General features: G+C 43.7%; 1 protein-coding gene across 1 annotated transcript; it reads left to right on the top strand.

Annotated features, from left to right (window-relative positions):
* Window positions 1–4,723: 4,723 nt before the first annotated feature.
* On the top strand, window positions 4,724–9,888 carry LOC140274699 (small conductance calcium-activated potassium channel protein 1-like). The gene is made up of 9 exons (XM_072370070.1): window positions 4,724–5,566; window positions 5,815–5,910; window positions 6,253–6,540; window positions 7,147–7,268; window positions 8,389–8,530; window positions 8,616–8,726; window positions 8,951–9,078; window positions 9,471–9,549; window positions 9,658–9,888. The coding sequence occupies exons 1-9, from the start codon at window positions 4,724–4,726 to the stop codon at window positions 9,886–9,888; spliced, it is 2,040 nt and encodes a 679-aa protein (XP_072226171.1).
* Window positions 9,889–10,303: the final 415 nt, after the last annotated feature.

The following is a 10,303-nucleotide window of genomic DNA, read 5'->3' as shown; positions in this document are numbered from 1 at the left end:
CCCACGAGCTTCCCCCACGTGGTCGGGGGCGAGCTTTGAATCAGCGGGGCAGATGGGCTCCAGTTTAATTGAGAAAGTGCTGGTCTCTGCAGGAGGACAACGGGAATGTGCGTAGTTAAACTCTACTTCTCATTTGTCCTCATGAAATGCTGATGCAAGGGCAGAGGCAGCGAGAAACTGAAGACTGTGGGGGGAGGGGGGCAAGAAAAGGAGGAAGAAAGAGTTGGACTGTATAATAGATTACCCTATTACTTCTACTGCCCTTCGGAATTACCCCTCTCTCAGGAAGCCTGTCACACATCCGGAGCGCTCCGGAGCTGCAGATTCATGCTCGGCTGCACATAGAGGATGGAGAGTGGCCCTCGGAGGCGAAAAGAAGGATGACAGTCACCGGTTTGAGCAAAGAAAACTGCACCAAGCGGGGTGCAAGGACACATAATGAGCCTGAACAAACACAAGAGCCATCCTGGGGCTAAATACCTGTTAATGATAACTGGTTTAAGTTTTTGTTGTTTTTAAAAAAAAAAAAGAAAAAAATGCTGTTGTGGACCAAGCCAAAAACAAAATTCATCAGGCTTCATAAACAATAAAAATTACAAAAAAAAAAACAGATTGGAGGCACTGAGGCGTGGGTGACATCTGGTGGTTTGTTTTCAAAGTGCACGCTGGCTGGAGTTCAGGTGGTTTCGTGGAGGGTGGTGGACTTAATTAACAAGAAGGAAACTGGGCTGAAAGTCACAAAACGAAGATTAGATTCTAATTAGGAGGGGGGAAATGGGCTACCATCTGATGAATGAAGACTGAGCGGCGAGTGTATTAAAGTCACACTTATGATGATGATGGTTGGAGGAGAGCAGTGAGAATCGGGATCATCGTGTGTAAGGTGGTGCTCACAGAGTCTGGACGTTTGCTGTATTGTGAGTCTACTTGCACAGCAGCAGTGATGACCACTGCTCACCCCCCTCTGTGCTAAAACGCTGAATGCCACCCCTGACAATGCAGCCATCAGCCATCGCAGCTGCTGTGCTGTGTGTTTTTAATTACTCTGCTGATTGGATTAGGCCCTCTCCTGCGCTGACACGTCCCCTCCGACTAATAGGATGTTATCGACAAAACCAGCACAGACATGCTCTCGCCTGTGATGTCCGATTTTTGTCAAAGTGGCTTTTCTTGTCCAAGATTGAGCTAAGTAGATGAAGTTCTCTTCTGATAGATTTCGGTTATGTACCGTCACGGCGAGTGTTTAGAGGAGGACAAAAGTGGTCAGTAATGTAATAGGATATCAAAAGTGTGGACGTGAAGAGTTGTAGGCTCAGCAAAGTTCTTCTAAAAGCTTCAAAGGTATCAAAATTGATCCAAACATACTGGAAATATTTCAGTTATTTTTTATTTATTTTGTGTTTTACTTCTTTGTCAAAGCCCAGGCAAAACTTTATCAAAACCAGACTAAATATCAGACTATTTCCTGGATGAGAACAGCCATATCTTGGCGTCTCCACTGGTTGCCATACACGGTCTCACAGATTTCAGGCAAAACCATCCCGGCTGCCTGTTTCCAGTGTCTTGTGCTAAACTATTAAACCGCTTCTACTCACACAGCTTCATGTAACAAAGACTAAAGTAGAGATCATGTAAAGTCTCCAGTAAACGTTTCTTATGTGGAAAGTAGGTATCAGTTTGAAAATAAATCAGTGAAGTTAATGTAAAAATGATTGTTTCAGAATCATCCAATTCTTTTTTTTTTTTTTTTAAACTAATGAACATTTTAAAATTCATTCCAAAGCATCAACTCATTTGAAGGAAGCTAGGACGCGAGAATGAAATATTATCATTGTTTCGCAGGTCGGGACTACAGGCTACACCTGTGCTCTGTTATTATGGAGGCATGCTGTTGTGACATGTGCAGCATTCAAGATTCAAGATTAATGTTGAATGTAGAGGTGGAAAGTTATTATTCAACTAGAAGCTCGGCAACCAAATTACAAAATGAAATATAGAGAGGGCACATTGGTGAGATTGCAACTCTCAGCTGTCTCGGGAATGTCTCGGAGTCCCTTTGAAAGAGTTGGAAGTGGCTGGGGATCATGGCACAGGTTACTTCCCCCATGTCCTGGTCTCAGATTAGAGGCAGAAAATGGATCAATGGATTAGAATTAAATAGAATTTCAGGGTGAACAGGCTGCAGTTGGATGGTTTGTGTCTTTTAGCTTCCTCTGAATTCATCAAAACCTCTTCTGGGCAATTTTAATCACAGACGAGAGAGAAATTCTGTCATGGGACGTGCACATTTCATGCCAGTTTGAGATGTTTCCAGTTAGGATGCTGTCTATTGCTCCTCCGTAGAGGAAGAAGAAGTTGCGTTCTCGTATATGTAAAGTAGTATGTAAAGTAGTCAGCTGTAACACCTGTTTGTCATTTTGACATCTGCAGGTATATGTAGTTCACATTGTGTTTTTATCCAGATATAAAACCATTTTCACGTGGAGAGACAGAAGCTAACAGGATAAAATGGAAGTGTAGAATTTATTCTGTCCATTCTGTCACTTTGTTTTTTCATGTCCTCTTATCTGACTCTGCCCCACTTCTTTTTTTTTAACCTTCATCGTACCTTTAACCCTTTAAAGCCTTTAATTTGTCACCCCTGTGTGCATCTTGTTTATCTTCTCAACAGACATTTCCCAGCAGATAAGACTGAAGCAATTAACCTGACCTCAAGATAAACTGGAACACACACAAAGATTCAGGGCATGGAGCACATTTGCCATTTTCCATCAACAGCAATTACTGTTCTCAAAATATCCCAGATTCGTTTCACTTTCTTAACAGTCAGAAGAGGATTTGCAGAAGAGGAGACTAACTGAAGATGTGCTGGCTGTCGGCCACAGAGCCAAGAAGAATTGACACTCAGCTACAGCAGCCTGGATTTACAAGTCTTTGGCAGAAGGCTTGAATTAATTTGAGGCCTTGCAGATGTGCATAATTTAGGACAATATAATCTAAGAACATTTGTGGCCCTGGTACACACCGCAGAGTGAACCGAACAGCAGTTTTACTCTATTTCATCAAAGCAGTCATATTTCAGAATCTTTTTTTATTTCTGCAAGGATGTGAGACGGCACCAGAAACCGCCCGTAAGGTTTTGGTGTTGACAGTTACGCGCTGAGGAGAAGGCAGTGAGGAAATCACAGCCTGCAACAAACTAAAAATCCAGACAGCAGCATCTGGCTAAGTCTCAGAGTGGAACTGAGTAGTTGTAGCTCAATTAATCAATTTCACATCTGGAATCTGCCTGAGAAAGTCAAAAGCAGAGTGGGGGGTGAGACTACCTGCACAGTTTACCCCCCCCCCCCCCACACTTTCTTCTCTCTCCATCTATCTTAAATACATGTTATGTTCAGATTAGATAACACTGTTCTTTATCCTGCTACTATCCGCTTCACCCACCCTTTGCTTCTTGGTTCGTTCAATTGGGTGGGAGCTTTATCATCTGCAGACCCATCTGTCACAAGGATTTAGATAAATTCATGATGCTTAAATGTCATTGTTATGACTTTAATGCTTAATACACCACTCTGCTCTGTGCATATTGTTCGATTCGGGGTGACATATTTGATATTTCATAAGCTCATAAGCACACTATCTCTGTTTCACCTGATTAATCCTCACTACTAATCTACCGAATTGATACATAAAACTGTTATTTTCATTGTGAAGATCACTCTTTTTGTTTTGTTTTTTCAAATTTTATGGAACACGTTCTGCTCATGACAATATTGGCACTTAATAATGAGACTGAATATTAAATAAAAAAAAAAACCTTTTCTGCACAGATTTTGAGAGTCATTCCAACCAGGTCTCATGCACATAAACACACCCATAGGCGGGGATGAAGTCTGCCAATCCCAGCTGAAAAGACTGACAGATGACCCAGTCTTTGCCTTTGCAACATCTGCAACTCAGAGTCTTTGCTGACATTAAGCCCCCCAGCTTTAAATTAGATGCCCTGACAGTGGACTGTCACAAAGGGGAAGCGACAGCTGAACAAGTGTCTGCAAATGTGATGGATGCCTATGAGTATTTACCTGACATGTTTTCATGTGCTTTGCTTCAATCTATGGGAGGAGCTCTGTGATGCAGCAGTTGCTGGTGGTTTGCTAGGAAGTTTATACATGAGGAGAGGGGACGTTTGGAAAGTTTTTGTGAATGCACTCGGGCTTATCGGAGCTTTCCCTGAGAAAGATGTGTCTTTGTCTTGATGATCTCTGTTACTGAGGTAGATGAGACCAATAGGAATCAGAAAACTGAGTGCTGAAATCTCAGCGCTATAACCAGAAAGACTTTTTTTCATCTTTATTGTGGATTACTTAGAAACCTGAGCCTCAATAAGGTAAGAATAAACAAGACACCTGGAAGGAAAACATTTCAACATGTGAACCTCACACATTGCTGTATTTACTTGTTTTGATGCTTTCCAGCTGTTCCACACGCAGAAAGTGATCAAATCACTGACAGATTAATAAAGGCAAGCATATGTGAATACAGCAGATATGAAAAACGTAGAAAAAATCTGCTCACTAAGCTTCTCATGAATGAAAGTTATGATCCAATTGTCCTTCTCAGCGCTGTTGCCATCTGTTAAAAATGTATTCACTGATTTGTGCTTGCTTTGTCTGTCTCCCTCTTTCCTTCTCTGCTCAAATCTTTTTAAAAGAACCCCCTCAATATGGAACATTCCCCTTCTGTGAACTCCTCAGTGGTGGATGGAGATGAGCTGGAGGACCACCGACCCCTGCTGTCTCCAAGAATGGTTCTCCCATCTCGGGCCTGCTCACCACAACGTGGGATACACGACATGGTCCAAACATCAGATCGCAACGTGTGGTTGGACAGAACCCCGGCCATGGCTGCCACACCTTCATACAACGGCCGTCTTTATGTCACCTCTACCCCTCGCTCCGATAGAAAAGACAGAACCAAACGCAAAGAGAAGAAATGTGACAAAAGGGAAAGCAGACAAAAGCCAGGACACAAGGGGAGAAGTCAGCCGTGCACAGCCAATGACACAGAATCATACAGACTCCAGGAGAAGGTCACATCTTTCACTGACATGCCCATTTCTCCCTGCAGATCGCCTTTTCTGGGCCCCATTAGGTCACACCTCGATGTCAGGGATGTTGATGCTCTCGGGCACCGCAAGTCAGATACCGTTTCTTTGGAGATGCACGACCGCCAGAGTCTCCCTGAGATAATCATCACCAGCAAGGATCACGACCTTCAGCAACCGAACAGGGCATCCTACTATGGTCCTCAGGCGAGAGGCCTGCTGCCAGGAGCCCGGCGCCCCAGCTCCAGCCCCAATCCCAGTCCTCAGCACAGCCCAAAACGCAAGGAGGATGCCAAGAACGACTCGTTCTGTAGGACCCACAACATCGGCTGGCGGCTGCTCCGCAGGAGGGCTCTGTTTCTGAGGAGGCAGAGGCTGAATGACTGCGCCCTGGCGGTGGGGATGTTCGGAGTGGTGATGATGGTGATGGAGACAGAGCTCTCCTGGAGCATCTACAGCAAGGTCGGAGCATTTCTGGCCTGGAAACGTTCGGAAAGAATCTAAAAAGAAAACAAGTCACATTGCAGAGCTACTATCCACTGTTTTGCCACGGATGGAAGGAAAACACACATCAAGCAGCAGAATTATCTACATTAATGTTCACAAGAGTTTAAGATTACACCAGATCGCTGATGTCATTTCATTTAGCTTACAGTGATGTCATACTGTATATTTCTATGAGTGTGTTTATGGGTGTGTGTCTCCCACAGAGCTCCATCTACTCCTTTACTCTCAAGTCAATCATCAGTGTGTCTACACTCATTCTGCTGGGCCTCATTGTGGCATACCACAGCTGCGAGGTGCAGGTGACTCAGCTGCTTATTATTGTATCATGTGTGCTTTTTTTCTTCTTTATACAAGACCAAAATTATATTTCCCGTCTCTCTTGAAGTCGGTGAAATAATACCAGCCATCTTTGAAATAAAGCTTTTGCTTGCTTTGCAGAAGTGTTTTATTCAAATATGTCTTTATCCATTGTTTGATTCCTTCATAAATAGTTTCATATTAACTTTTTGTTGTGGCCCAAAAAAAAAGTTTGAAAACCACAAAGTTGGAAAATACAGGGACTCTTACATTATGTTATTTATGTATATGAGCTTTTTACACATCAAATTTTGACAACAACTCTCTTCCCATCCCTGTGGCAGCTTTACGTCCACGACATAGGTGCAGAAGATTGGCGGATTGCCATGACAACAAACCGTTTGGCTCTGATAGCCCTTGAGCTGGCAGTGGTCATCATTCACCCGTATCCGGTGGGGCTGTTGGCGTACGTCCATCAGACCCCGGCCCGCATGTCGCTGTCAGAGACAGAGCTGGAGATCATGCTGGCTCTGCCCATGTTTCTGAGACTCTACCTGCTGGGTCGGGCCATGATGCTGCACAGCCGCCTCTTCACAGACACCGCCTCCCGCAGCATCGGGGCGCTCAACAAGGTGGGAGGTCATCTGTGGGTTCCTGTCAGAGTCAGACTTTGGGCTTAAATGACTTGGATCGCACTGCAGTCAGATTGTAACACCATTAGGTTTGCAGAGAGGAGAGAAATTAGAGGTTTTGCACTGTTAGAATTGATTTTTAAAAATGTGGTTGTGGACAGTGACCTGCTTTTGGTATAATTCATTGGATATTAACCTTTTCCAGACAACCACTTGAGATGGAATTTCTTTGCCAACATTTCATGCACATCTCTTTGTGTTATGTCAGAGAAGTCTGCAGGAGTATGACATTTGAGGTCTGATTATTAGTTCTGTACCACTGAATTCCACTGGATTCACATTTTAATAACGCGCCTCACTAACTCTCTTTTACACAATTGAATATATCCACCTGACTAATCCCTTCCCTTATTAATGCTATTTAAGAATGATGAAAATGACCTCTGCCCCCACCCTCCTCTGGAATACCAAATTGCGAATAGGTTTTCTTATCCTTCATCTCTGTATTATATAAGGATAATCTTTCAGGTGCCATCCTTAACAGTCTGGCTAAGTTGGCCTCTGCAGTCAAAACTCTAACGTCATGCATCGTGTTGTGCTCTTCAGATACACTTCAACACCCGGTTTGTGGGGAAAACACTGATGACGACCTACCCCGGGACAGTGCTGATGATTTTCAGCGTTTCTCTGTGGATTGTGGCAGCATGGGGCTTGCATGTCTGTGAGAGGTGAATCAGTTTACTGCTGAGGGTGTGGTGTATCTCAAGTGTCAGTGTCATTGTCATCCAGTTTCAGGCAGGTATTCAGCAGTGCCTGAAAGGCAGCACATCCTTAAGACTTGACCTATATGACCTGAGATATAATCAAGATGTTCACACATCTCCCTGAAGTAGATAAGGAGAACAACAAATATGGTGTTTGTTTTTTTGGGTTTTGAGGAAAATGATCCAATATTAGGTATCCGTAAAAAATAGCTGTTAAATTTAAGCAGAAAAAGAGTTTAAGCGCTTTCAGTCAGTTGAATGACAATCAGAGGTCTTCACAACATGTCTGTGGAAATGTCTCATGGCACAAACGAAAGCGAGTGTCTTTGGAGCTTAGAAGAAGAGTTGCTATCACTCCTCAGGCCAGAGAAAACCTCACTCAAGAGTTTGGACACCACCGATTAAAGGAATTAAAGACCACTGTTACCTTCCACAGGAGTTCTCGACCAAACAAAGATCACTCAAAGACACGTGATTGAAATTCAAATCTGAAAAACAACAATGGACAATGCAGAGCTGCACAGATAAAGCCTGAGCTCCCCAAAAAGAACATTGCTGCACATCTTCAGTTTGCTAAAGGCAGTCTAGACAAGTCGGATGAGACAAAGAATAAAACTTTGAGGTTGAAAGTGTTAAGTTTGGGGAAAAGGAAAACATTGCATTCCAGTACAAGAACCTTCTCCCTTCCGTGAAACATGGCAGAAGTATCATGGTCGGGTCCCGTTTTGCTGCATGTGGGAAACACTCATTCATGGAACAAATCATTCTGAATCATGCAAGTAAATTCTAAGGAAAAATGTTGTGACATCTGTCCACAGACTCAATCCGAAGTTAATATTTTGGATTTACCAAATCAAAGTCCTGACCTTAATCCAGTGGGAGAACCTGAAGTGAGCAGTTCACATGAGAAGACTCACTAACATCCCAGAGCTGAAGCTGTTCTGGACAGAGAAATGGACCATACTTACACTACACATATGCAATATTGGATCATTTTCCTCTATGAATAAATGGACACACTTAATAAACATAAGCGTTAAAACAATTTCAAAGAGTAAATATTAGTCACCCTTTTTTCCTGCAGGCATCACAACTACAGAGACCTAAGCAGCAACTACATGGAGGCCTTGTGGATGGTCTCTGTGACCTTCTTATCCATCGGTTACGGGGATGTTGTCCCTCACACTTACTGCGGCCGCAGCATCTGCCTTCTCACTGGGATAATGGTGAGACAGATTTCTCTGTAACGAGTCAGATTAGCTCAGGTTCTGAGAGCGAACTGCCACACCAACGTCAAACTTTGTCTCCCAGGGTGCAGGCTGCACGGTGCTGGTGGTGGCGGTGGTTGCCAGGAAGCTGGAGTTGACCAGGGCCGAGAAACACGTTCACAACTTCATGATGGACTCCCACATCACCAAGACGGTGAGCCCCAGTGCCTCGGTCATCGGGACTGTATCCATCATTTTTATAACAATTAAAACTGCCCCGAAGTGGTGGTGAGCAGTCTTAACCTTAACTAGCATCGGAATGAATTGCTTTTTATTAAAAGTTTTAAATGTAGAAGTTGGGTGTGCGTCAAAATGATCAGGACATAGTAAACAGTTCTTATTCATGAACATGCAATAACTCTCTCGTTCTTTCGCCAGATAAAAATTGCTGCAGCAAATGTGCTGAGGGAGACTTGGCTCATCTACAAGCACACTAAGCTGTCAAGAGAAAGAGACCACACCAGGGTCCGCATGCACCAGCGGAAGCTGCTCCTGGCCATCGACCAGTAAGACGAATACTCAGATGAAGCTGTTTTTAAATTATGCTCGTTTTTCTTCCAAGAAAACAGTCACTTTAGCTCACCTAAAGCAGAATAAATAACTTCCTTTTTTGCTGGGTTTATGGTGCCCTACCACACCCTATAGCACTACGGGATATTTAGTGTTACTCATTATCTGCTCTGCTTTAACAAATAGTACATGGCGTTGAGTGTTTGCTGATGTTACATTTAATTACTGCCCAGGTAGTCTGATTTGTCAAACTTTATGGCTCTTTTATGGTGCATTTTTAGCTTTTTTTCTGTTCATCCCTCACTTAATGGAAGTGAAATAGTTTTTTTTGGGTTTTTTTAACTAAATTTTCTCCGACACGTTCTTGAACTAATTGTTTGGTTTCCAGGCTGCGGAGGGTGAAGATGGAAAAGAGAATACTTGCAGATCAAGGCAACACACTTGTGGACCTCTGCAAGGTGAGCGAGGCAAGTGAAGGCACCAATACACATCCTGTCAAATCCTTGCAAGAGAAGCGACTAACTTCTAAATATCTGAGGTTTCTCTTCTCTAAATGAACGTGAACTCCAACACAGATGCAGAGCCTGATGCATGACGTGCTGTCGGAGGTGCAGGGCTGCAGGGGGGAGCTGGACACGCACATCCAGAGCCTGGAGAAGCACGTGGAGGAGCTGAGGGAGGGCTTCAGGAGCCTGATGCCGCTCCTCTCCAGCACCCTGTCCACGCAGAACTCCTCCATCCGCCACCTGCTGCGAGAGAGGGAGGAGAAGGCCGAGTGTGCCGGCGTGAGTGGAGCAGAGAAGTAGAGGTGCAGGAGGACTCAAAGGACGTCTCACGGTGCCTGAGGAGGAGTTCTCTGCCCCTAATGCTACTATAGTTACATCTGCTCAAGAGGGCAAATCATAGAATATAACAATGAGACAGCTGGACAGATGTGTATAAAACTGTTCTTTAAAACCTGTAGGCCCATTTCCTGTAGCCAGACATTAATCCAAACACCTCTTTTGAATGCTAATCTTCCAGTTACAAGAGTTACCACCCAAGCAGTGATCATAATAAAAACAAAAGAATTCAAGACTCTAGGTTTATTGTACATTAGAGGAGTCTTACTGCTGTTGGTCTGACACAGTGGGACATGTCTGTGTGCTTTAATCATTGAGTTCTCAGATTCTGAAAAACAACATCTCTTTTAGCCCTCTTTAGTTTAAAGGAAATGTTGCA

The sequence above is a fragment of the Leuresthes tenuis genome, unplaced genomic scaffold (assembly GCF_036924035.1).
Source record: "Leuresthes tenuis unplaced genomic scaffold, fLeuTen1.0.hap1 SCAF_18, whole genome shotgun sequence".
In the NCBI taxonomy this organism is placed as follows: Eukaryota; Metazoa; Chordata; class Actinopteri; order Atheriniformes; family Atherinopsidae; genus Leuresthes; species Leuresthes tenuis.
The sequence above is the reverse complement of the archived record's forward strand: the minus strand, read 5'-3'. Positions and strand labels throughout refer to the sequence as shown.

Bases quoted from the DNA above. Each gene is read 5' to 3' on its own strand.
- LOC140274699 (XM_072370070.1), top strand. From the start codon at position 4,724: ATGGAACATTCCCCTTCTGTGAACTCCTCAGTGGTGGATGGAGATGAG. The intron at 7,269-8,388 runs GTGAATCAGTTT...TTTTTCCTGCAG, and splicing joins GGCTTGCATGTCTGTGAGAG to GCATCACAACTACAGAGACC. The intron at 9,550-9,657 runs GCAAGTGAAGGC...ACTCCAACACAG, and splicing joins ACCTCTGCAAGGTGAGCGAG to ATGCAGAGCCTGATGCATGA.